At 45.5% G+C, this 27,630-nt stretch overlaps 1 protein-coding gene across 2 annotated transcripts in view; it reads left to right on the top strand.

Moving 5' to 3' along the window:
- drosha (drosha ribonuclease III) overlaps positions 1-27,630 on the top strand; it is a 95,496-nt gene that overhangs the window by 32,325 nt on the left and 35,541 nt on the right. For both annotated transcript variants that reach the window (XM_047612152.1, XM_047612151.1), the window contains exons 18-23: positions 7,477-7,615; positions 7,737-7,797; positions 8,135-8,194; positions 10,575-10,674; positions 13,761-13,863; positions 20,275-20,345. In XM_047612152.1, coding sequence (XP_047468108.1) covers positions 7,477-7,615; positions 7,737-7,797; positions 8,135-8,194; positions 10,575-10,674; positions 13,761-13,863; positions 20,275-20,345 — 534 coding nt within the window. The remainder of the gene's footprint in view (positions 1-7,476; positions 7,616-7,736; positions 7,798-8,134; positions 8,195-10,574; positions 10,675-13,760; positions 13,864-20,274; positions 20,346-27,630) is intronic.

Below are 27,630 nucleotides of genomic sequence, written 5' to 3'. Positions count from 1 at the left end.
GTGAAGTCTGCTGTGAGCACCTTTACAAAGAGGGGCAGTGACTGCTCAGTGTGTATTTCAGAATGGGTATTTTGCACTAGCTATCGAGTGTGATGAGCTTCCGTTAAATGCATGCAAACTTTCCTCTTTTTTTTCTTTTTTTTCTTTTTTATCAGAGTTAAAAGCACTCAATCATCTGGGAAACCAGAGCGTTGGTCGGGTCCGTACAGGACCGGTGCTTGTTTCCAGCTCATTCTCTGTAATGTTTAATAAAAGCACATCTGTGAGTAAAAACTGAAGGGAGAACATATGCCGGTAATGTACTCAGCCTGCGAGCCCGCGAGGATCGCATTTGATTCTCCTTGCAGCGGAGTACCTGTTATTGCCGTAGGGAATGACAATGCGATCCTAGCGTGAGGCAGCCGATAAAAACCCAGCCCCGAAAGCGGGAACCTCTGTACTCTGGCAACTTCCCCCCGCCTGGCTGCAGCGGAGCCGCGGCCCTTTGAAGCTCCTCTTCTGAGAGCCTCCCTGTTAAACATTTAACATTCGAAAGTAAAGGGGGTGAGTTTGGAGAGACACGTGTTCGCGGTCGCCACATGCTCCTGCATCCCCACATCCACCGGGCCCTCGTAATCCTACCGCCCCCTGTTGCTTCATCCCCGTTCCTCACTTTTGACCCATGCTGACAGAATGAGAGGCATCGCAGAGGATCTCAATAATTTAACTGTACAAGTCCTCGGCCCCGGCTCAGATATCGCATGCTTTTGTTTGCGTGCCCCCGTGAATACGACTATGACTGTGTGTACCAGGGTATTTTATTTGTTTTGTTATTCATGGCGATGCCTTCCCACCCATGTGATTGAGGCTTCCATCTGCTTCTCCCCTGAATACCATTTCACAGGCTTTGAATATTGCTTGTTTTTCTGAAAGAATATCAGTGTTTTTTTCTTCTTTTTTTTTTGCACAGGAAAAGATATTAATGCAACACACTGAAGCAATAATGATTATTTCTTATCGAATACTAAAACACATCCTTATAGTCTAATACCGTATACTACATACTACTAATACATAGTATTAATTATTCTCCATGTGATCATGATACACATGAAATAGTTGGTTTTGTGATGCCTACACTGACTCCACCATTTTTCTACAGACACAGATATAGTTTAATTTATGTGAGGGCTATTTGGGTTTGGTAAGGGAAAATCAGACCTGTTTATAACCTGTTAATGCAAATAGTTTTTGTGCATAACAAGCTCCTGCGCAGAATATTTACATTTTATTATTGTTATGACCTCTCCTGTAGTTTGGGGAATCAGGAAGCGCGCGGCGCAGCAGTGGAAAGCAAGCAGAATCTGAAGTGGGCTCGTAGTAAACAAATCGGTAAATAATTATACTCTGCAGAGGTCAGTGATGTGCCCTGTAGGACGGCAGAGCGAAACCGTCAAAAATCCTCAAAGAAAGTAAGCAAAACGCGTTTAAGACTTCAAAGCCCTGCCAGATGCTTCTCTCCTCCACAAGATCTAAGTTATTTGTATTCGCTGTCGATGCGAACTGAGTTATGAACTAATCGTTCATGTGCGGCTGAGATATTGACGATACAAATGTGAAAATATCAGGTTCGCTTCAAACTGATTTTTAAAAAATGGATAATTCATTTGCATTAACTATGGAAATCATGCCATTGATTGCAATTAAATATTTGAATATACTGACAGCACTATTCTGTAGTTAACCATCTAATTCCACTGGTTGACAAGTCAGTTGTGAACAAGTGGAACAGGCAACTCAATGTTCTGCTGGGAAACTTTTAGATCTGGCATTCATGTGGATGTTACCATGGCACCCCCACCCCGTAGCAATGACGCTGCTTGATGGTGTTGACCTGGCCTCCAAATTCACTAGATCTCAAACTGATCAAGCACCTGTGGGATGCATTTGAACAAGTTTGATCCACGGTGGCCCCTCCTCTGAACCAATAAGACCCAAAGGTTCCCACTGTTGCCAGACACCAAGATCCGTGTCCATTCTCTGATGAATCACAACTGTTTTGGAGGCACAAGGGAGACCTACACAATATTAGGAAGGTGGTCATGATGTTATGTATCACTGTATACTAACCGAGACAGACGAAGAGCGACAGTGGAATGGTCCGCTTTGATTGTGTCCTGCATGCTTGTTTATACTGACATACATTGCAACAAGCAGGTTTTCGGTCTGTGTTAGTAAAAGGTATCAGTGCATCGTTTTTTCCTCCACGTTGCCACCGTCTCCAATCTCGCCCCATCATCAGCAGCTTGTTGGAGAAAAGGGAAGAAGCCCAAGCTGATTGGTCACAGTTCTTGCAGTCTCCATGTTGCATCTCCAAAGCCAAAAGATGACACAACAGCATTGCTGCCTCTATAGTTAATCAGAGGTGCTTGTTTGGAAGGAAAACCGCCTCCTCCCACGCATTCCCGACGTTGGATTGTGGGAGGGCCGTGTTAAACCGTTTCTGGAACCGACATCCACTTCACGTTGTGATTGGCCGGCTGCGCGCAGGTGAGACAGGAGCCAAGGCTGGAACGCAGGATACACTACCTGAAAGAAAGTGGGCGCTGCTTAAGATGAATTGCTAAGTGTTTTTATATGGTATGTCTTGCACTATACTTCACCTAAATGCCTGCGTCCAGCCCAGCAAATCCTACGACAGTATTTCGTCAGCTCGATTAAAATCACTCTGAACAGAGAGTCCACTTAAAAACGTACCTGGACACTAAATAAATTGACCTGATACATGTTTGCATGCCTCAAAACATCAATGGGAACACTTTTTGGTGAACATGATCTAGGGTCAGATTACAGATTATTACCAGGTTACATCACCCCCTGAAACATTCCTTCTGATCGGACCAGTCTGGTCTGTGTCAGACTGTTGCATTAGGCATCAGGCCTTCATTTAAAGGGTTAACATGTTCCTCCTGTGCCTGGGTGGGTCGTCTGCGGATTTCTCCCAACGAACGAAAGAGTGGCTGGATGTAAACGTAGCCAGTGAAAGTCATTTTGTAGGTTCTTTTAATAGTATTTCCAATTTTAAAATGTCAGTCATGCCTTAAGTCTAGTGAGCCAACCCTAGTTAACCAATCACACCTCGCGGTAATCCAGTCCTAGGTCCCTAGGTCCCTAGGTCCAACTTCCTGAATCTAAAACACAGTGATGAGAGCAGATAATTCCTCAGAATCGTTTGGAATAAAAATAAATTGAGATTTTGGTTTAAATATTCTTCCGAATTCTACTTCTTCGGATCTCCGTAAATATACAAAAGCCCGTAAATATACAAAGCCCCAGGCTAAACTAGTTGTTTTGTTGGATGGTACTAATGAAATTGTATAGACAGATGTACCAGTGTGACTGTGTTTTTAAGCTCCAAAGACCAATGAAACAACAACGCAGAGGCATTTTCCCTTTGTATTACAAGCAAACAGACGATTATTTAAATAAATCAAGTGATCCCATTGTGTTCTCTTCACCCCTGAATACTTATTGACTACAGTGTATTAAATAATGTTCTACAGGGTAATTACATTGTAGGGTTGTGTTTCTCGAGCAGGCGGTCCGCCCATCAGTTTCCCCGCATGCAACGCTTTTTCTCCCCCCCTCCCCCTTCCAGTTTCAGTCAAGTCCGCCGCTCTCCACTGAGCGATGATGTTTGTTTCCGTTTAGCCAAAGGCAGTTGAGCAGCAGCTCAGGCAGTGATCACTAAATCCAAATCACGGCTGGTACTTCACGCAGTCATTACGCTGACGGGAACAGTTGCACACGTCAATTCTCTCCGCACACTCGGCTTCGAAAAGCCGATACTGTTCTCGGATGTTGTCCTTAACTGCGAGGCACCTGCAGTGTTTACAGAATAACTGGTGCGTTTTGCTTGATACGTTTGCTATAGAGTATCCGGCTCTGTAGTTCAGGCTGTGTTGCAGGCAGTCATTGACTTGCGTCTGACATCGCACATTGTGGGAGTTGAGATTGGTAGTAGACCGGCTTGCGGTTGCTTTTATTTATATTTTCTTATCCAACTGTCGGCGCGGCGCTGCGAGTTGCTAGATTTGTGCTTGTGTCATGTCAAATAACTAAGCTTTTTTTTTTTTTTTTTTCTCCTCTCCCTCCAAAAGCTGTTCCGCTTAACCACAGGAGGAGGAAAAAAAAAATACGGTCGCTGTTGAATTTGTCGTTGCTGTGTTGAAGACTACAAAGCTGAAGGCCTCTTGAGCAACTATAAATATTGAAACCTCTCTGTTAACGTTTTACATATATATCTCATTGGAGCTTGAAATTGATTTGAAGTTGGCTGAAAGGAGACAAGCTTTTTGAAAAGCAAGCCCAGGGGGGAGAGTAGTTGGGAGTTTTTTTTTTTCGGAAGAGATTAACATTCTCCTAATGTAAGATTGATAAAGGCTTGACATGTCCTACTGAGCCCTATCTTTTCCCTTTTTCTTCCCTCAGTGACTTTGAGATGTTCAACCACAGCAGTCTTTCTAGGCACAGCAGTTTTCTCTCCTAGTGAAGCTGATTGCTTCAGGGTGATTTTTACCTTTAAATTCCCACTTTTGCCTCTCTTTACAGGTTACTAGGTTCATGTCATTAATTTTCATGTAAACAGCTTTCACCGTAACAAAGAAGAAGGACGCTCTTTCCATCTCTCCGGCTCACCTAAAGTATCTCTCCTCCCCTCCTTTTAACAGTTGCTGATCCAACATTATTAGACTGACATTCCTTGACCGACGTTGCTGTTTGTAATTAGTCAATTAGTCGGCCTTAGTCCTAGAGGGGCAACGGACCAGCTCAGGCTCATAGGAGGATTTTCTCTGGGTCCAGGGTTAGGCCATACTGTTGAAGTTTAAACGCTTTGAATTTGGCTTGTACCGCTCACTGCGTAGACTGCTACCGGCCCTCGACTGGGAACCAAATACTACACACCAAGCACATAGCAGTCAGCTGTTGTCCGGTGCCAGTTCGTCAGTGTGTATCTACGGGCCCGGTTTTGGCGGCGTGTCCTGCACCGTTGCCACCGGTCGGGCCCCCGTTGGCAAGTTTTTAGTCAATTAAGCATGTGCACAAAACACCAAAGCTCGCAGAAGACTCTCCTCATTTGATGTCTTTATCAAATCTGAACGTTCAGACACTGAACTGCAGGCCAACAGATCAGCGCGGTTCAGGGGAAGCCAGCTCTGTACGACGGTTTGTAGCTCTACCTAGCTCCCTAATCTCCCAGCAAATAACGGGTCCAGCAATTTCTCGACCTGGGTCTCGATAGTGATCTCTTTTGTGCAGCTCCCTCTTTTTAAACCAATCTGCTTTCATGTGGTGCTCCTCCTGTCGTACTTTGGGTCCCCCTCACACGTGGACTAATCATGATGCACTTTCTTCTTCTTCTACCGCAGCAAGATTCCTAGACTTAGACAGACTTTAATGATCCACGAGGGAAATGACTTTGTCACCGTAGCTTCGTCGCACGTAAAAGTAAACACTCATAAAAAACACAAGAAAGGTAAAATGAGATTAAATTAAAGTAAAATAAAAATAAGTATTATCTAGCAAAATAAAATAAGCAGCGTAAACAAAAACAGAATTAGCATCGTGAACAAACATACAAAAGTAGTAGGCAAAACAGTGTCCAGGGTGATGCGGTTGTTTGGCCGGTTGCGTAGCAACAGCGGCATGGATCGTGTCATCGCATGGCGCTGGCAGCTGATCGCAGGAACACACCAAACTCCACAGCCAAACACAAAAAGTCCAGCGAAAAATAGATAAAAACAGCACAAAAAGACAAAAAAATACCAAAAACCGTTCTGACTGGTTCAAGGCACAGAAAAAAAAAAACCATTAACATGCTAAGATCACAGAGCTACAGCCACTCTTTCAGGTGCATTTTTCAAAAAAATTATCGGTGAATATCTTTTTTTAAACCAGGACCCAGTTGTTTCCTTTAATGCAGGAGAGCGTATGTGTCAGGTGGCCATTGGCTGCAGCCTTTGTATGTTCGATTAAAACTATTTGGTCCAAACGTGGACGACGTGAGGTGACGTCTTTGATGCTGGCAGTCCTTTGGTGTATCTGTACCTTTCAAGCACCAGTGGAACTACAGACCTGGCGCTTTACTGTTTGCATGCTAAAGTCTTGTGATGACACTGAAAATGAAGTACTGATGTGCTAATGGTAATCTGTGGCTTTTACTGTATATAAATAAATGCAGGAAAGCAGATGTGGAAAAATATCACTAAATCAAGATGAAGATCTGTATTTTTTAAGTTGGCACAAATGTGAAGAAACCTGTGTTTTGCACATGTGAATTTGAAAGCCACCCGTCGTATATTTAGCCCAACCTACTTTCCAGCGCTGATGTCTATTTGTTACACAAACTAAAGGGTGACCTCAGATTTGTTGTCTTGGAAACTCTGATAATGCATTTGCTGTTTACAGAATTGGCAAAACACCTTTGCTTTACGCGCCATGTGGCCATCTGTGGTGCAGAATCAAAGATGCTCCGAGGCGGAGTGGTTCGTAGCTCACTGCTTTCCTGAAGGGAAGGGATAATAGCGTGATGCGGTGACGTGGCATCAAGGCAAGGAATAGTTCATTATGAGTGACTGAGCTTTTAATCCCAGGAGATCATTTGAAAGCACGTGTTATCTATTTATTTGTCAATTATTTGAGTCCAGATTTAGAATGGATTGCTTTCAAATGGGATCGCTCCGGTCGCTGGACCTTTTATCTTTCACCACTAATAAAGTAGTTGATGAGTCAACGACACAGCTTTGTTTAAACGTCAATAAAGTCCTGGTTTCTAGCGCGCGATGGACTTTATTGATACTTGTGGATGCGTTTAAATGCTGTACACAAGCTGTAGCAGCACCCAGGCTCGTGTCAGCACGGGTCACTGCCGCAATCTCGGTTTCCACTTTATTTTCTGGGCCATCATCCAGTAAATGGCTACAACAGGCGGAGGCTCAGCCTGTCAACAGGCAGGACGGGCAACTGCTCGGGGACCCAGGCCAGCAGGGGGCCCCTGAGGACCGACAGACTTTAACCTACGGCAGTGGCGACGCGCTGCGTTTTCGGCCGCCAAGGGACCCTCGCACGACACAACTCATGACTATTTAATGAGCACTGTGACAGCGACGCTCAAATTAAAATGAAAAGGAGTCGCTCCTCTAGAAGTGAAAGAAAGGGGAAAGAGGAAAGAAATAAAGCGAGGCGGCGGCATGTGAAGCAGATACTGTTTTGTTATTTCTTTGACGATTAACATTTGTTTAACTCGGGTATCGGAGCATTGTGGCCAGCTCCGTTGTCCGTGGCCATGTCTGGTGTCTTGGCAACAGAGTGCAGGAAATATAAGCCACGGACTCCCACACGATCTTTCTCCAACTTATACACCAGTGGAGAAAAAAAAAAAAGTGTTAAACGGGTGCTTTGCTTACCTTTCTTCTCTCTCTCCCTCCCCCCTTTCAGCTGGCCATGACTCACCCCAGTCACCACCTCAACTTCGGCATGAATCCCGATCACGCCCGCAACTCGCTGTCCAACTGCGGCATCCGCCAGCCCAAATACGGAGACCGGAAGGTCCACCACATGTACATGAGGAAAAAAGGTGGCTCGCTTCTCTTTGTGTTATGTCTTTTTTTTTTTTTTTTTTTTTTTTAACCACTCAATCTATTATGCCCCCTAAACCCTTCCACCCTGGGGATTTTTTTTCCTTTTTTCTTTTTCAGGAATCAACACATTGATTAACATCATGTCTCGTCTGGGGCAGGATGACCCCTCCCCTTCCAGGTAGGCTGCCCGCGGGCACATATCTGTTCGCGCCATGACTGACCACGGGAGCAATCAAAGGGATGATTCTTGTGATTAATACACCCGGCAGGCCCGCTGACAAGAAAATTAACTTTAACTGTGAAAGGAAGGGATATCTCGGGGGAAATGAAATGAGCTAATTTTAAGGGCAACGGCTGCTTATTATTGAATGCGAGCCGCTGTTATTCTCGGAGCACTGATCAGGTGTGTGAGCGAGCGTGTTTGGCGTCCGCCGTCTACCGTCTCCGCCGCTCCAGCTCCCCCCCCCTCCCGCACCCCGTCTCCTCCTCTCATCCCGTCTCCTCTCCACCTCTAGGATCAATCACAACGAGAGACTGGAGTTCCTGGGCGACGCCGTTGTCGAGTTCCTCACCAGGTGAGAAAGCGGCGGCGCATCTTTGATAGACGCGAGCGCTAATTGAAGCCGACTACAACACCACCCCCCCCCACACACACACACCCCCCCCCCCCCCTTTTTCCTTTCTCACCCTCTCACTCCATTTTTCCCCCTTTCTAGTTGTCTACTTCTATCCCGGTCTGTCACGACCACGTTCTCCTCCATACTTTGGACTCATTCAAGACAGTGATTTACTGGTAATTGGAAGCGGGACGTAATCCCCCTCCCCATCTCCATCCCTCCCTCGCACTCTTACCCCTCACCCCATCCCCCCCCCGTCTTATTTTAACAGCCTGAAATTCTCCATGACAACTTGCAATTAGCTGTCTGGAATGCTGACTGTGTTATTGACTCCCGGGTGAGTGCGGACTTAGTGCTGCCCAGCTCTTACCTAAGCACGGCGCTAATTATATATCGCTATTATTAATCTCACACACTACCTGGCGAGGTAGCTGCCCACCTACCTACTTATGATACCGCCGCCTACTCCTCCTTTTGAGTGGAAATTACAACTCGCAAATAGAAAAACAGCACCTATTCTTTTCTCTTCCCGCAAACATACATGCAGGCGGCTCCCATCAGACTTCCATTTGCCCAAGAACATAACTTCTCCTACCCGAAATTTAATTTGAAACCGTCGACGAGAACACTTCCACAACAGTGAACGCTCAGTGGCACGATTAAACCTTAAAAGGATCTGACACCGCAGGGTTCAGAGGACGTTGCTTCAGCTCCCACTGCAGCGAGAGTTTGGAAGAAGGTGGTTAGCCTCCGTTTCCCCAGATATCGCTCGGGATGTTTTGCCACTTTCACCCCCCCCCAACACCGCCTCCTCTGCCTTCCTTCTTTGATTGTTAGCGTCTGACAAGACATGCTTGGTCTACGCTCTGGCCCTCTGAATTATTTATCAGCCTCTTGTCCAGTTAAATGGGTACAGCAGATCCGGCCAACTGCCTCGTGCACCTCCAGTGCGCACTGCCCTTGGAGACTAAATGTGCCTCTGCTGTCCAGCCAACGGAATATTTTGCCCATTTGAATAGGCCCAACACGAGGAGTTAATGCTGAACAGAGGGGAGCCAGGAGAGTTGTTTTTTTTTTTTTTTTTTTAAAGGGTCAGCAGATGATGTAAAAAAAACAAGTCCTCGTGCAATATTTGTGACGCTTCTTGTTAACCCTTTGACTTCCGCACTAAGAAATACGATTAATCGCGATTAAATATCATTCATTTTTAATCTATATAAATTGCGTGCGCTGCAAACTGAGTATTATGACATATCATTATTAAAATGTTCATGCAATATTACAGATTCATTCAGTATTCATACTGAAGCTCTGTGATGTATATATTGGAGCTATGGCCATCTGTTCAAAAGCGTTATATCTCAAAAAGTATAAAAGCCACAGCTTAGATATTTGTGTATATATAATTGTAATGCAATTTGTGTATCTTACAAATTAAATGACTAGTAATAGTTAGAAAATGGCACAAAATGACAAATTAAGCATTTTATTCTCCAAAGAAACATCAACCATGTGGTAAAAATGCCAGTCAAAGGGTTAAGAGGTAAATATTTCATCAGAGGGAGTTATTTAAATCAGTAAAAGTTATTAAAAATAATTATATAAAAAAAAAAACTCACTATGTTCTTACATTGCAGCTTTTTCATTCTGTTTCAATAAGAACATTATGATTTCTTTATTATTTCCATATCACTTAATGCCGATATGATGTTCGGATATTGCGTTTTGTTTTTTTTCTTCCCAAGAATGTTTCGCCGCTCACTCAGGCCGTCAGCATGACTGACACTTTGGCTGGCGAAGCAAGTCTCTCCAGTCTAATTATTTTCCATTACACAAAGTGGTTTTTATTAATTCCAAGTGTTTTGTTTTCACAGTAAGATCACAATACCCTGACAAATAGACTCCTCGTGAATTTGGAAAACAGAACGCCACCTGCTTTCCTCTCTCTCCGTTGATTAGAAATGACTGAATTAAATGGGCTGTTTTAATTCAAATGAAATCAAATGACACGCCGCGGTTAGGGAGACGCCGGACCGTAATGAAAATGGAACCTGCTCGCCCGGAACCCAGCTGTGGAACCACTGAAGCGTCCGTTTGGCCATTTCGCTGGTTCCAGCGCGGCCCTGGATGGGCTGGAAGTCCCTGGAAAACGAATCAGGTGGTCTTGAAGAATTTGGCAAACGCAGGATGAGGCATGAAGCAAATATTCAGCCGTTTTGGACGGGACTTTTAACATTCTTATTTCGTTCGTCTTCTGTGATGGTCTTCTTTTTCAGACATTTTAATTTTCAGATTATTGATGAGCGCTCTAATCTATATTTTGCCTCTCCGTCCACAGTGTCCACCTGTACTACCTGTTTCCCAGCTTAGAGGAGGGCGGCCTGGCCACGTACAGGACAGCCATCGTACAGAACCAGCACTTAGCCATGCTAGCCAAGGTAAACTCCCGTCCTCCAACTCATAACAAGGCCTTCCTCTGCAGGCCAAAATGGTGTAAGGTGTACGAGCTGACAGGAGTACATGTTTGAGACAGCGTTATTGTTTTCTGCCTCACTGTTATGACTTTGCCTCTTTCTAAGCGGGCACAGGGGAAAAGAGTAATTTTGTCTTGCTGCCATCCCCTCATTTTCCGCCGCCGCTCCCCTCCCCCCCCTCAGGTTTGTAATTGGAGTTAAAAGGTTGTTGTTTTGGAGGACTAGACTGGTGCGGCTGGGGTCCCCGTGGGCCCCTAGAGGTCTTCCTGAAACACTCTCCAGTTCCCTTTATCACTAGGCCCCCTCGCTTCCCTCTTTCTCTCTCTTGCTGGCAGCGTTGTAGAGCCAAGACGCACTCACTGGCACGTTTGTAAAGAACACAACAATAATCGCCCCGTGATGTGGAGAAAGCAATTAAAAACTTCAATCTTTCATGTTGCTCCCCGCTGAATACAAAGATGCAGCCGCCCGAATCTGCATTAGTGCTGTGTAGTAGTTTGGCTTGTTTCAATTTGCCGCTCGCGGTAAAGTGAGTGTGATACAGTGTTCAACGTTGCCAAGTTGTTTACCAGGCTCCTCTAAATCCGTCTGCTCAAGAACACTCGCAATTATCTACCAAAAAATATCTTCAGCGAGCGACGGCACAATCCGCCACTTCACTTGGAAGGCTTAAAAGTCAGAACGGGTTCCCTCTGAGTTGGAGTATTTGTGAATTGTGATTTAATTTGTGTGTGTGCGCGTGCGCGCGTAGTCGCGGGGGGTGGGATACCACCAACGGTTATCAGCCGTAATTAAACAGCACCCTGACTGTTTTTTGTTGCGTATTCCTCGGTAGTGCTCAGCCAGTGAAGTCAACTTGGGCTACTTTCGACTTGGCTCAGAGGAGCAGTTGCAAAAAGTTTGACTGACCGACCCGTAACAAACCTTATTTACATGAAATCCAGACTATGCACATTGGATTAATTATCAAATCCTGCTCTCAAATCCAAAAGTTAATCAACTCTAATATCGCACGTCTGTTTAACCGAGCTCCCTTACTGCCAAGTTTATTTGTACACACACAGCATCAGCCATAACATAAAACTGAAAATAGAGATCATTAAAACCTCCAACCGGTGTAGTAAATAATTCTGATGATCTCATTACGATGTAATTTTCCTGCGGGAAACCTTGGTCCTGGCATTTGTGTCAACGTTGCTTTGATGCATACCACCACCTGAGCGTTGCTCAGACCAGGCGCGTCCCCATGGCAGCAGGAGGAAGGTGCTCCTTGCGCCCCGGTGCCGCGGACGAGCGCGAACGAGGTCGTCGACGTGATGTCAGAGAAAACATGACTCATCAAAACATTAGGCGCTTTCATCGGTGGGTAAAGGTCAGGATCTTCAAACCCGTCGCTAGTTTAACTCTTTTTCTTCCTGGGAACACGCTGCGGACCAGGAACACTCCATAAGAGCTGCAGCTCTAGAAATGCTCTGAGCAAGTCCTTCCTCTTGTCCTTTTTTCTGCCTCTAACATCCACTCTGAAGACGTAGGGCCTGATCTGCCAAAGGTTTGAGCGTGCAAAAAAACGTCATATTTAGGGCACACAATGTGATTTAACAAAGCTGAATTTTTTTTTTTTGTTGTTGAACCAAAAGTAATTGCGACGTATCACCTACCTGTTTTATTTGCTGAGGTTTTGTTATGAGGGATTTTTTTCTTACGCTCTTCTTCTTTGACCTCTGGTCATCTTTTCTTAATTTCGATAAGTTTCTCCTGGTTGTGTTAATGTTAATTTGCTGTAACATCCGAAATAAACTGCCAAGAAAAAAAGTCAAACCGAAACGAAAAAGCATAAATGGAGCATTTTAATGATCTTGATTTGACCGTAACCCGCTTCACTTCTGAGATGTTGGGGTTCCCTCACATGAAGCGATGCTGCGGTGCTTCAGGTCCTTCCGCAACATTTCCAATCGAATTATGGTCAGGACGTGGACTTGGCCGTTCCAAAGCGTTCACTCTGTTATTCTTTAACCATTTTCTTGTAGAACAACTTGTGTGCTCGGGGGTGTTGTCTCGCTGCATGACCCAGTTTCTCTCAAGATTCGGCTCACAGACGGACGTCCTGACATTTTCTTTTAGAATTCGCTGGAATAATTCAGAATTCGTTGGCCCGTCAGTGATGACCGTCCTGGCCCAGACGCAGCAAAGCAAAGGCCCAAACAGGATATTGCCAAATCCATGGAAGAAGTTCTGGCTGCTGGAACGCAGTGTTGTTCGCTCTCCAGACACGACCCTCTCGTTTAAGCCAAATAATTCCACTCTGGTTTCATCTAATTCAGCGTTCTCTCCGATGGTAGATTCATGAGCATTAACATTAGTCAATGTGAGAGAGAGGCCTTTAGCTGCTTAGAAGTCACCCTGCGCTCCTTTGTGACCTCTCAGGATTTCATGTGTCTTACTTTTGGAGTAAGATGCATTCTTTTAACCCTAACCCTAACCCTAGAGTTGGTTTTAATAAGCTTTTCCAGCCTGAACTGTTTTTTTTTTTTTTTTGAGGTAAGATCCTGTCCATGCCATCATATGCTTCATTAACACACTTTTTATGCAGAAAAGTTGCTGATTTCGAAGGGTGCAAATGCTTTTCGCGGTATGTTCTTGTCAATGAAGTAGCATACCAATGAAAGAGTTACTTTTCATAAAGAGTAAAGGTCACCGCTGTACTATTTCCCATTTTATCTTGGGATTATCTCCCATGTCTCTGCGTGCGTGCGTGCCAGTGTAATTTGTGCTCGCATGGACAAGCGTGAACATTCTCCTCCTGTTTTGGCTTAGCGCATCACGCCACAGCTGGACAACACATGAGCACATCTGCCAGTACCACGAAGTAAAAAACATTTTCCAGCTAGGCCGGGCAAATCTCTTTCTTTTCATCCCAGATATTTAGCCCTTTTTTCTTTCTTTTTTTTAACTTCTTTATGAGAACCTATAAAAGACGTATGCTGTTACCTTTTCAGGTGGCTGTCGTTATTCATATGTGTGTGTGTGTGCACGCTTTTTGTCTTTCGCAGAAGCTGGAGTTGGATCGCTTCATGCTCTACGCTCACGGGCCGGACCTGTGCCGGGAGTCGGACCTGCGACACGCCATGGCCAACTGCTTCGAGGCCCTGATCGGTGAGGCTCCCTTTGAGGCCGCGGCGGGAGCGAGGATGATCGCTGAGCTGGAGAACTAAATAAAAATGCATTTGCAGCGAACTAAATATGCAAAGCTATTCCTAAAAGGATAGATTTACATACGCGGAAAACAAATACCATCGCCCCACTCTTGTAAACACGCAGCACAAAAATTAGTCGGGGGTTTAATACGCAGTTTTAGTGGAGTGCTGCTTCGCTGGACTTTGCACATTTTTATTGGAAACGCTTTTGTGCATAAATATGTTAAATTCACCTGCGAACTTGGCGTGCTTTGAATAAAACCGAATCTTTTCTTAGTGTAATTCAAGTGCGTTAAGCCGTGTGAATAGCTGCGGCGGATCTCCCATTAGGCTTTGGAAACATTACACAGTTTTATTGATCTCGGGAGACGTGGTTTGACCTCTGACTGAACGGGCAATCCCCAGAGCGCCGCTCCCCTTTCTCCGCACCGAACGCGTACGCCGGCTCGCCATTCATCTCGCCGCCGGTTCGGTGATGGAGTTTGTGCAGTGATTAGGACCCCGCGCTGGAAACCGCACACGGAACGCGCGGAGAAATCCGTCGGCGGGGACCACCGCCTCCCTCCCCCTCCCCCCCCGATCCGACCCCGCGGGCCGAGCTAAGCCTCGCTCCTGGAGAGCTGCGGAGTCGGCAGCTTTCCCCATCTTATCGCCATCTTGATTGAACCGGTTCAGCCGTCTCCGCGCTCCCCTGACGATAGATACAGACGCCGGGTGGCTTTAAAGAGATCTTCTCCGCCTCCCTCCCCCTGCGCCAGAAACAGCGGTGCGCGAGGATGCGACGGGGGGAAAGTGCTGACTGGTACCGCCGCCCCCCCCGTCGGCCCCCGGGGGCCCCCGTTTTTCCTGCGACGGGTTCATTATCGGCGGAGACAAAAATCGTAATCTATTCTGTCCCGTGGCTGTCGCCGCCTCATTGGCGCGCACATCCGAGCGAGGCGGCGGGGGCCCCCTCGACCCCGGACGGCCCCTCGCTGCTTCTCCACTCCATTTCAACTCGGTGAAAGTGATGAGTAAACAGGCGTCCTGTTACAAAGGGCCCCCGTGACAAAACTCGCTGTCGGAGAGCGAGCTGCGGTGATGGGTTTGGGATTTCTAGCTCAAAAATATCAACCCCTCCCCCTTCGCCCGCCTCACCGCGAGACGCGCGCGCTAACGGGGCGCGACGTGCTCGCATCCACCCCGAGCCCGAGACATCCGAAGTGACTTGCATCGAGCATGCCGTCTGATATCGCCTCTTCTTCCTTCGCCGCGCCTTTTGTCATCTTCTTTTCAGCTTTTTTAGCTCAAACGCCTCCTTTAAGACCTTGTTGTCGAGCAGCCTCATCCGTCCCCGCCCTCCCCTGTCTCCGACTTGCTCTCATGTCCCCCTCGCGTTCCTCCGTTCTCCCTCTGTTCCCGCTCTGTGATCTAGAGTTCGGGTGTTATTAGGTGAAAGATGTGCCACGCGGATGATGAGTCACGCTGTCACTCTGTCATCCCACCCCCACTTCCTTCCCCGTCATCACCCTCCAGCCCTCCGACTCTCTCTGTCTGTCTTTCTCTCTCTCGACGAACCGAGCGCCTTCTCCTCCTCACGAGACTGGCTGGGATCTCGAAAACACGTGCTGCAGGATGGTACGAGGGGCGCTGTCATTCCCTTCTCTGGCTCGGGCGTCGGCGCTGACAGAGACGTCAAACCGCCACTTTCCCGAAAGCAGCAGGCAACCGCACCGACAGACGCGCACTCGCGGATGTGTCACTGCCTTGTAGTCGGAAGTTACCGTCATTTATTTATTTATTTTTTTTTTTGATATTTCTCCCTTTTAACACACTTCTCTTCCTCCAGCGTGCGCATGCATAGCATTCAAATGGCCTTCTTTCCATACGCTCTGCCTTTGAAAGCCATGATGGAGTGTGACACGCTCATAATATTTCCAAGGCCCCGGCAGATAGCTTTAACGGCTCACTGTGCGTGTTTCCTGACCTCTGTTTTATTTGTTTCTCCGCCACGGTGACCACTGAACCTGGGCTGTGTTGGAAATGGCAGATAATCTCCTGCTTTGCATGGGCGAAGCTTTCTCCGCGCGGAGCCGAGAATGTGTCTGTCTCCTAACCCTGAGGCAGGGCCACTCTCCTGCTCTGGAGTGAGAGGGAGAAAGAAAAAGGAAAGGGAGGGAGATGTGGAGGGGAAGAATGGAGGGAGAGCGGTGGAGGAATGGAAAGCAAAGGAATCTGCAATGCAAATAGGTGCCCTGCAACCCTGAATAATTCAAAGTGTTGAATGGAAATCTTGCTTTTCTGATCCCCCGTCATTAACTTCTGCCGGAGTGGGCCATTCTCATTTGGGCTCTTTTGGCCTGCGCACCTCCCATTCTGTACCGCCTCCTCCCCGCTTCTCTCTTTTCCCTCACCCCTCGCCCCTCTCCCTCTCCGCCGCTGCTCTTGCCCGCTCCGAGTCTTTGGAAAAGCACTTTCTCCCCGCGCTTATTCAGAGAAAACCTGCACGCCTGTTGCCCTCCCGTTTCCCTCTCAGGTCCTCTTCACTGATAAGCCACGTCGCTTCCTTCCCCGAGAACAGTTTGAAAAGAATTGAGAGAAGAAGAAAGGAGGCCCCACTCTGTTTTTATGGCCCTAATTTCCTTGTACAGTTGATCTGTGGATTATACGCTGCCAGCAGCCATGGGGGATACAGATGGTGAACCTTTGTGAGGCCCCTCTCTAAGCTCTTCCTATTAAAAGAACGGAGAGAAAGGATTATCTCTCACTTGCTGAATATCAGATTCATACACAATGCGCCCAGTGTATTCATTGAGTGAGTGCTGCTCCCTTTGTTAATTGCAGCGGTGGAGTTGGTTCCTTGCCTCCGTTTTTGTTTCTGCCTCTCGCCCTTCGCTCCGAGCCTCGTTTTTTTTTTTTTTTTTTTTTTTTTGTGAAAAGTAAGATGTTTGATGTCACAATGCACTCAGGCTGCCTTTTGTCGCCGCTGTGCAGGAAATTCTATTTTCGTGTTTTGGTTTGGTTTAGGTTTTTTTTTTTTTTTTTTTTTTTCTTGCCTTTAATGTGTTGCTTTCCGTGTCCGTCTGCTGCTTCAGCCCCCATTGAGCTGAGAGGGAGCGGCTTAATATATTATTTGATGGATTAGAGCCTGAGCGGTTTTGAATAATTCATTCTTGGTTATTAATGCGACTGTCAGCCGCTGGTGTTTCATATGCCCCCGACTCTGGGATTTTATTGGTCACTGAAAGCCCACAGACATTGGAATTCTATTCTAAACATAACACTGTACAGTCGGCGTGGCTGTCTGAATTAGACTTGTGACAGATGTGGAGATTCATTAGGGGCTCTGGCCGTGATTGATATTCTCCACTCTTTACTGGATGAAAACTTGGTTAGTGTCAGCACACAGTGTTCTGTCTGACCTATATCACGCTTACATGATGGAATTTTTCATTTATTAGTTTAAGACTGAGCTTCTTCCGCTTTTGTGTCTCGAGCATTCATTCGAGGGGCCCAACGCGTTCTCCGAGAATTAAAAACGCAATAATTACATCTGTCAAGATTTATTTCTGCATGTGTCTCGGGATCTGAAATCGCCAACTAAAGGGGAAGGATTCTCGCGCTGTATTCTGATTCGAGAAAAGTGCTGCTGGACCCCAGGCGTACATCAGCGTTATTAGGTTTTGTTGGAGTATGTGGATCACGGTGTCCTTTGCCCAAATCCAGTGTGATATTTCATGTATATTCTAAGCAGGTCTGTCTCAGTTGTAGGCCTGGCGCATTTTACGCCGGCCTTCCTGGCAGGTTCGACAACTGGGTGGGTTGAATGTGTCAGGGAGCCCTGAGACTGCAGAGGGATTTGGCCGAGGCATGATGTTGCTGCTGTTTGAGCTGTGGGGAGACGCTGCCGTATAATTGCCGGTTGAGTTGGCTGGGCGTCTTTGAGGGCCGTGTGTATTCAGGGCGTGAGCTGCAACTCTGCAGGCTGATGGGGGTGGCCTCAGAAGCACAGATCTCCGTTTAATGATTGCGGCAGGTTGCGCGTTTGATTGGATTGCTTTGGGGCACACTTTTTGCACGGACGGCCTCCTTGTCAAGAGCGTTCTCACCAGATTTAACTGCATATCTTGGTTTCTTCATCCACCGGCTCCTTGATTGACACCAAAGGTGTTGCTTTGAGATTTTTAATACCTTTTTAAATCCCTCGAGGCCCTCCTTATTTCTCCCTGCCTGCTTACCTCCACATTCTCCTTTCCTCTTGGAAGAAGTTTTGAAAATCTAATAAGAAGCAAAAACTTTGAAATCCAACCACTTTGAAGGGCCTCCGCTCGGTGAACTTTCCAAAATCTGCTGTGTCATCAGGACGTGAGGAAAACTGCCTCGCGGCCCCACCCACTTCCCCCCCCAGCCTCGCCGCTCGCACTCATGAATGCGTTATGATTGATGGTTGAAAGACGTTCAAAACTCGGTCCTAGGAGGGAGTTCTTACCCACCCACAGCTGCTCTCCGGGGGGAACATCTGCTTCGTAGCCACATTGAGAGCCGAGGTCCGCATTATGGTGAAACCGCAAATCTCAGCGCTGATGCTTGGTGGAAAACATCCTGTGAAGAGCCGCTCCCGTCTCCGGAGCCTCTTGCGGTCGGCCTCAGTGAGACGCTCGCCTCGTCGCGCCAAGATTAGAGAGCTTGCTTACTGATACACATCTGCAAGGGGTTTAGCGGCGTGTTGTGTTTGCGGACTTCAAGGCGGCCGTTGATTTATAGGCTTATTGTGTTTGGCTTTCCGAGCGCTCGGAAGCGTTTCAGGGAATACCCAGAAATCGCGGGTTGCTTTCCAGAATTCACAAGTTACTTTCATTATTTCACCACACAGCTGTATTTTTAAGACTGGGTGTACCCGGCCTCTCGCCCAGTGACAGCTGGGATAGACTCCAGCAAACCCCCCCGCAATCCCCTAGAAAACAAGCGGTTTTAGAAGATGAGAATGCGAACTATATTTTTACCAAATGAATAAAAGTCAAAGAGGCTGCTGGTTGATGCGGAGCTGTCGGGCTTAATCGAATTTTGCGAACATTCGGCGAGCGGCTTGTAGTGATTTCCCATTGTGCTTAGAAGTAAGAGCAGGGAAGGCAGATAGAGTTGGGGTTTGTGTAAGGTGGTTTGTTTGTATTTCTTTATGGTCTCCGTTATGTAGGCTACATCTTCATTGTTTGGCGCGCGTGTGTGCATGCGTGTAAATGGCCTGTTAGCCATCTGAAAGCAGTTTCCCTCCCCAGATGATGAATCCCTCGCATGGTTTTGATGTCGTCCATGAAAGCAGTTTGCGCATTCAGACTCGCGACCGCACCGCGCCCCGTTTCCACGGGCTCATTTGGGCACATAATAAAAACCAGTGCACGATTGTATACCCAATTTGCCAGGTGGTTATTGCTTTCTAAATTGAATGAGCCATCCTAAGTGTGATGGTTCGAACTTGTATGCAGCTTAAAGGCACCGTGATAGTTTCACTGATTTCAGTGGAAACAGTAGAGGAGCAAAACAGCATAGCGCACAAAGGGGAGTTGACTTGCGACGAGGAGCTGACTGCTTCAGCAGAATGGGCTGGAGACGCTGCATATTGTTCACATTTAGAGGGGAATTTGGAATACTTGTTCTTTGCTTGCTGTGACAGCAACTCTTCTTATTTTTGAGCCAATCTCATATCAGATGTTTCCCTTTGTCCTCTTTCCTTTCTCTCTGTGTGTGTGTGTGTGTGTGTGTTGATGTATGCACAAAATTTTATTTTTCCCCTTGCAATTCAATCGACATCTGCACAGATAAGTCATGTCCAAGTGTGTAGGCGAGTGACAAAGAGGACATTATACTTTTGTCCACAGTGTCCCTGAATGGGTTTGAATGCGAAGCCTCTTTGGGGGCCCATTCAGATCGGCGTACGAGGTTTATGCACTCCATGTAGCCCTGTGACGGCAACCATCCTCCTCATCCTCCTCCTCCTCCTCCTCCTCCTCCTTCTCCTCTTCCTCCTTTTCCTCCTTTCTCCTATTGCGCTATGACAAGGGGGAGGTGGATCTGCACGGAAACCCCGAGGTCATTTCACCGTCAAAAGGCAATAAAAATGCACTCCTACTTTTAATAAAGCAATTATAACTCATTGCTGAGTTCAATTAATTTTAAGTTTTCCATTAGGAGAGAAGTCTGAAATTGCCTCAGAATTGCTAGAAATAATATATATATATACACACGCACACCAGCAGTGTACCAGTGGAATGTCATACTTTTCCATTCTGCGTTGGGTAATAGTTCACCATTTCTCACACACTTCTGAATAAACCTCAGCTTTGTATTGATTTCTTTCTTGATTCATCCTCGTTTCTCTCTCGTTTTATTCCAGGGGCTGTGTATTTGGAAGGAGGCTTGGAAGAGGCCCGGCAGCTCTTTGGTCGACTCCTTTTCAACAGTGAGGTAACTGACAAAATATACAACTCCGCTCTAATTTGGTTTCTGCCCTTTGCCTCGCTGTAGGTTTACGAGCAGGATGCGTATTTGCGAAGGCATGTGTCTTGTCTTTTTCCGTCATAGAGGCGGCTGCAGACACGCCAGATGAGATATTCCTGTTTCGATCTCTAGAAGACGCTACTGTCTCTTTTAGTCCCTCAAAGGCACAGGGCATGCTTTGGCAATGTACCCACACGCTGCACGATACAGATACCTCGCCAGCCCCAGAACATGAGATTTCACAAAATCTTTCTTTATCCTACAATACTTTCGACTGGCTGCTTATTGTGTGTATGCCGAAAATGCACAAAGATGAAACAATAAGACAGAGACAGACAAAGATCTGGATGAAGACATTGCAGCAAAAACAGCCTGAGCGTGGACTGTATGTTTTGGAAAATGAACTGGAGGTGTGGAACGTTTTCGGTTTGCCAGTCCTGAGCGGGACACCTGCTATTGTTTGCGAGAGTGTGTGCGTGCGCGAGATCAGCAGGCATGCATAATTGATGAATGAATCAGTATTTGCATTTATCTTGGCGAGAAATGTTATGAATCAATTAAGAAACTCGCAGCTCGTCTAGTGTGTACCAGCAGGATCAGTTCTAATTGGCTATTGAGGTTGTTTGTCTGAGATTCAGTTGGCGACTCCCACACACTATAAGACGCACAAGAAATCAATAAGACATGTTTTGATCAAAATCACTAGTCTTTGAGAGTCTATAGTAGAGGACTCAAAATCTTTTAAAACCTCTCCACAAAATAACTGGGGGATGATGATTTTTTAATGATTTGTTAAGGGTTCAAGAGCAGTCATTCGTTTTTATAACTTAAGCTTTTTATTTGCATTTTTTTTTTTTTTTCCTTTTTCATTTTTCCACTTTAATCAACAAAAAAATTTGGCCTTCAATTTTCCACAAGCTTGGCCAAACTTACTATGAGTCTCTTCTGCAATGCGCCCAGCCTTTGTGTTTGAGCGCTGAGCGTAGAGTGTTTCTTTCTGTGTGGAAGGCCTTGTGTGAAATGTCCTTGGGTCTGTTTTATAGTCATCCTCTGGCCATGAAAGTCAATGCATGAGTTTTCAAGCTATTGACTTGCCGTGATATGGAGGTCTTCATTTGTATGAGAGATTCCCTTATAAAAAACAGTTTTAGGGACGCTACCGAATCGATCTGAATTAACAATGTAATGTTTTTGAATAACTTCATTATAAAGAGCTACGTAACGCCTATTCAAGCAGGCAGATGGTGGGGTTCACTGGGATCAGGATCAATTCTTGAGAAGAGAAACATGCATATGTTTGTGCATTAAATTTTTCCATGATGTAATTTCTCTCTAAAAGGATTTCAAGTGGATCCATATGTCCATTTTGTAATCAGAAAAAAACAAGTATTAAGAGAGTATGTCAGAACATTCAGTAATAATATAGTTTCAATTATATCTCTTAGATGAAATTATTCACTATTAATATCATTAATACAAATGTAGAAAGAAAAGTATCACATAATCTTAATAGGGTAATAAGGACATTCAAGCTCAGAGATGAAGATAAATCAATAAATCTTCAGTAATTAGCAAGATCTTAAAATCCTTTCTTGAATGGAATTTTTAATTTGTTCCTCGAGACGTGGTTGAGTTTTTCAGCAGATATTGAAGTGGTCACAACGAGGGTAAGAAAATCATCAGGAGGTTTCTTCTAAAATTGGAAGAAAAAAAATATGATTTAAAACCTTCTATTGTGTATGACCTTCAAAATGTAATTGGAGTAAATATATCTGTCTTTTATCCTCAGATAAATGATAACTATTTCCTAATGGTAACAATGAAATGCTACACAGAATACAAAAACCGTTTGAACAACATTGTGAACAAAGGCACCATGACTGATTGTGAATGAAGGTAGGTAGTGTAAATACCATAAAATAACACAAAATACACAAAGAATAAGCTTGTGTTTGTGATCAAAACACGTGGGTGCTGATATTGTTGGTGGTGTCAGTCTGTTCACAGAACAAGGTAACTTTTTAACTGCTTATGTGACTCATTTCTGCTAATTGTTTGTGACACATGCCGCCCTGTCTTCCAGATTTCACTGTGATGTGATTTATCAATTGTCACTATACTAAAAGCCAAAAATGACTTACTACAAAACACAAACATCAAATAGAGTGTGAAAGAAAACTAGATGGGTGCCCAAAATGGAATTGTGAGCAACAACTCTGTCAGTTTTATAGAGCTGAAATAGCTTTGTGGACGAAGGGAGAATGTGTATGAAAACTAAATGGGGGCCCAGAATTAAACCTTGGGGAACACCAGATATGGAAACTGTATGGGGAACTTTGCACTGCATGGGCACTGGTAATGCATTTGATAGTTCAGTCTTAAAATCTTTTGTGAGAAATGAAACATAACATGACTAGTTTCTGGTAACTGTATGCTACACACTTTGGTCACTGAAGATCACAGCTTTCACTGTGATTGAATTGACTCATGATCACCAGAACACAAACTTGTCATATCATGGTATGACATCACTTCTGCTGTGGCAATACATTGCATTACAAATTGTACAACAAAAACCCTTTACATTGCATTGACACCAATAATAAAGCTATTTAGTTAGAAGGTTCATCTCTAACCCTAAACTTGACCCCCTAAACTACCACTTAGATCTTGCATTTAATGCAGCACAGCTTCAGATGCTGATGAAGCCCATTAGTTGGGTTGCAAGTGACTGGAGATTTCAAGAGAAATTGTGTGATTTTCAACTTCGGTTTTTGAAAGTTTTAAGAAATGCAGACGGAGGACTGAAATAGTACGGCTTGCCCACCCCTCCCAAGCTGAATCCTCCTGATGGCTGCTCTGTCATACAAAGCAGAGAGGAGACAGATGGACACAGACCAGAAAGCCGAACACCAGCCGGGTGGTATGGTGGCTAGGGGGGTGGGGAGTTGTCGGACAGACCACAGAGATGGACAGGCAGAGGGTGAGATAAATTTCCTTGGTCTGGAGAACCACTTGGATCCTTCCATATTCCTAGCTTAACACGTCTGAATGGGTCTTCACACAGCACATTACTAAACTAATGACATGCGGTGCAGAAGTGAAGGACTACATTTTTCTCCACTACACCCTGGAAGCTTTTACTGCTCCTTTTTGTTATTCCATAGTCACACATGAATGATCAGTCCCCCCTCCTTCTATCAAAAGCCGGTGATTCTTTTGCTCCATCTTGTTTTTCCATTCTTTTCTTTCCCCTTTCTAACACTTCAGGATGTCTTTACCCCAACAAATGTTTCACAAGTCAAAACAAAAGCCTCACAACTCCGGAGGTAAAATTCAGAACAGACTACCTAAAACAAAGCACGCTTGTAATTTCCACCTCAAGACCTAGTCAGACAAACAGTGTCACCATTTTTTTCTCCCTCTCCCTCTCTCTGTTATTCCCTAATTGGTATGGCATTCATGGCTGGAGCGCAACAGTTATTTCCGTCCCCTTGTTTTTCTCTCAGCACATCACCTTTGTTGGCACTTGTTCCCAAACAACAGGGCTCTTGCCGAGGATGGAATCTAGCTTCATTGCACACAGAAGCCCGGAGGAAACAATAGATGCTAATTTGCTAATGACATTACTGTGGAGGTTATTAAAGCATCAGCGGAGAGACAGGAAGCGTCTTCTTCGGGGGGGAGCTCCTCAATTGCTCCCAACCTGGACTCACCAGTGGTGCAATATTGCTGGAAGAAGATGTTGATGCCACTGTGCTGTCCTGAGGGAAGCGCCTCTTTTGAGGAGCAATCACCATAACGATCTCGCTAGTTACCCACGGGCTAATCTGATTTTATTGACAATACCACACAAGAATGCACACCCAGACACCAAAAGGTTGCTGTGACAACTAAGACGGTCGCCATGGCGCAGAGATGTTAAAGTGCCAAAAAGGGTTTTAGAGCAGCTTGACTTCAACCAACTCAAGCAGTGGTGGCAAACTGCTTCGCTACTTGTAGTCTTTGCACCAAAAATTAAATCACATTTAAAGCATATTTGACAAACATTTCTTACTGTGATATTATTTTGGTCTCTCTGTACACCAGTAGAGTGTGCTAGGCTTACGTGCTCACACAGGTGAAAGGCTGGCTGACAACTCGCTCCATATTAAGGCCACCTCACTGGTTTGCAGCAACTCTAACCCTCTTGCTCGCTGGATTCAAGCTTCTTTCCACACAAACACGGATTATCAGTCTTCTGACACCCCTACGTCCCTCTCTGTGCAATTTGCACACTTTGTCCTGTAACAACTGCGGCTAACATTTCCACACTTTGAATGGGAGCGTGTATGCCCATTCCGCTGTGTCCTTGGTTTCCTGATAGATCGCTGAACGAGTGCGTTCGCTCATTCACTGGCCATTTTCCATTCACATGCACTTTTCTGCCTACACTTTCAGGAACTGTAAAAAAAAGAAAAAAAGAAAAAAAAGAAGTGTGCTCCACACTTCGACCATAAACTGTGTGATACACATCACCAAAGAATTAGTTTACCCCATATTTGGAAGATCACCTTGACCGTTCTCCGACAGAAGCCTCCGTTTTGAGCTGCTTTTATGTCGGCATCGATCAGCGATGCCATTTCTCATCGATCCCTCCGCTGCACTACTACATTTGATGGATTGATTGGCGGCCTGTAGCTAGAGACCAATTTGTCAGGGAGCACTGAACCTTGTCAGAGAAGAGCACCATTATGTTCCAATCATGGATGGCCAAAATTCCCAGGGGTTGTGGAGGGTGTTGTGTGTGTGTGTGTGTGTGTGTGTGTGTGGACAGAGGGTAAAGTGGTGTTGACTATTCACGGTTGGCTTGTGAGGCCCTAGTATGTGCAAGAGTGAGCTTGTGCCTCGATTCCCCTGTGGGTTAGACCGAGGTAGATAGAAACCCACCTTAAAACGGTGATCATTGGCGAGTTCACCGTGTTGCCTTTCGTTTCGCTTTTAATTTCAGCTGCCATCATCGGTAGGCCGTCGACATTTAAATAAACATGTTTGCATATGTTTTTTTATTTTTTTGCTTTTTTCCCCTGCTTTTTTGTCGCACCAGAGTTATATCCTCCAAATGGCTGTGATTCAGGTGCTGAACATGATGATTTGTGCCCCCAGTAATTATACCTTCCTTGTGCTGGGAGGGAGAGAAAGAGAGTAGGGAGGAAAAAAAAAAAAACTGTTGTTATTCTTAAATCCCCACTCGACGCTGGCTTAATCATTGTCTGCCTTGTCTTTGGAATGGCTGTAATTGAAACATTAGCTGTTCGGGTCTATATACAGCATGTGGGCGGATCGTGTGCGCCCTGTGGATGGATTTTAATCATAAGCCTCGATCACAAGCCGAAGCAACTTGTACGTACTTCACTTTTCCTTAATTATTTCCTTCTTTAGTTTTTCTTGTTTTGACTTTTTTTTTTCCTACTCATTTTCTATCCTTTAATCCACATTAGCTATACAACGCTCTCGTGTATTTTTTTTTTTTAGCAAATTGTACGTCTAAAAGAAGAAGAAGAAAAAAAATACTGCTTTGAAAACAAGTGATCCATTAGCAAGTGTTATTGACGTTCTTCCCACACCCAACACTCCATGTATTCACAAGCGAGGCCGGTGTCGACTTGATACCTGCTATGTAGCGCTTAGTGCTTTTCAACTCCAGTCGCAGGCTAAGAGACAGGCAGCCAAAAGGAAGCATTTACTCAAACGTATTGACCACTTTCATGAATTTTTCATTGGTCGCTCAGGGCGATGGGTTGCCAGCTGGGTGGGTTGAGAAGATGAGGCACCCATCCGATGCCGTTCAGCACACATAACCCCCCCCCCCCCATACACACACACACACACACACACACACACACACACCCCACCCCTGTGGGCTAACGCCACATTTTAAAGGTTTATCTCCTTGAACCTTTTAAACACCTGAGTGATACTGTACTTTAGAGGCCCTCTCCACATCTCTATCACCACCATGACTCACCCAACATTAGACCCCAGGCCCAAAACTGCCTCTGGCTGGCGTTGTCCTTGGCAACAACTTGAGAGCCGAGGCTTATATACTCCCTCCCTCTCTCTCTCTCTCTGAGCTGTGTCTCTCTCTCCCGTTCGATCCTGTGTGGCAGTACCTCAGAGCGGCGTTGAGGAAACATGTTGATCTTGCACATATTTCTTTCCGCAGGCGGGTTGGGCAAAAGTCCAGCACTGTCAGCGCGCGTCCCCAGAGACAGCAACACACCTCTGAAAGCTAAATCCCACCAACCCCTCCACCTGCAGCTCCCCTTGTCTTGTGCTCAAATAAACACCACCTCCACGTTCACCACCTGACTCCACAGTGGGTGGCCGATGTACACACCTCTGCATCTTAAAATGAGACGGTGACTCATTTGCAGTTATTTCGACGCCCTCCCCACACCAGGCCCGTCGATGGCACCTGACAGGACTTTGACAAAGGAATCCCGACACCGAGCCATCTGTGGCGCACAACTACAGTCTTGTAATATTTTTCGCTGCTTTTGCAAGAGTCATTAATAATATATAAAACCTTTATTAATTTTAATGTTGCGAAAAAGAAGTACACTGTCTGGTTTTTGGTGAAAATGAAGTTGTCCAGGCTGAAAGGTGAAATCTCGAAAGGTCTTTCTGGTGGAAATTTCAAAGCTCGTTCTCGTCCTCGTCTTCTGATGAGAATTCTGACCACGTGCATTAGTTCTCTTTCAATTTATTCAAGTGTTTTAGTATCTTTCAGTCTCCGGTTTTACGATGACGGCTTTGTTTTGATTCGGTGTTGCCTCTCTTTTTTCCACCCGCAGCAGGTGGTTAAAAACCTGCAGGACGGTAAAGTTAGCGACTAGCTAGAGTAGCAGTGTGTTTAAGAGCCCATTATTTCCCTCTGGAGTCGATAGACTCCACAACAGACCTTGAAGGAGGATGAATATTGAACTCATCTGTGTGTCTGGAAACATGGCTCCAGCGCTAACCAACATTTAGCTAAATCATCTACTGTGTGCTAATGGTTCCTGACTGTGAAGGTAGCATGTCAGTATTTTGTTTACATCTTGTCAGGAGCACGTTAATAGGATCTATACGTACACTCATTGTTTCAGACAGTGTTTTATGAGCAAAAGTGGCTCTAATAGACAACACACTCTCTAGGCTATTATCCTACACATGCCTAAATCAGTTTTTATAAGCAGCTAACAGAAATCTTATCAGTGATTCGGTTCCC

This window comes from Mugil cephalus, chromosome 18, assembly GCF_022458985.1.
Source record: "Mugil cephalus isolate CIBA_MC_2020 chromosome 18, CIBA_Mcephalus_1.1, whole genome shotgun sequence".
Lineage (NCBI taxonomy): Eukaryota > Metazoa > Chordata > Actinopteri > Mugiliformes > Mugilidae > Mugil > Mugil cephalus.
This window is presented reverse-complemented; position numbering and strand designations above follow the sequence as displayed.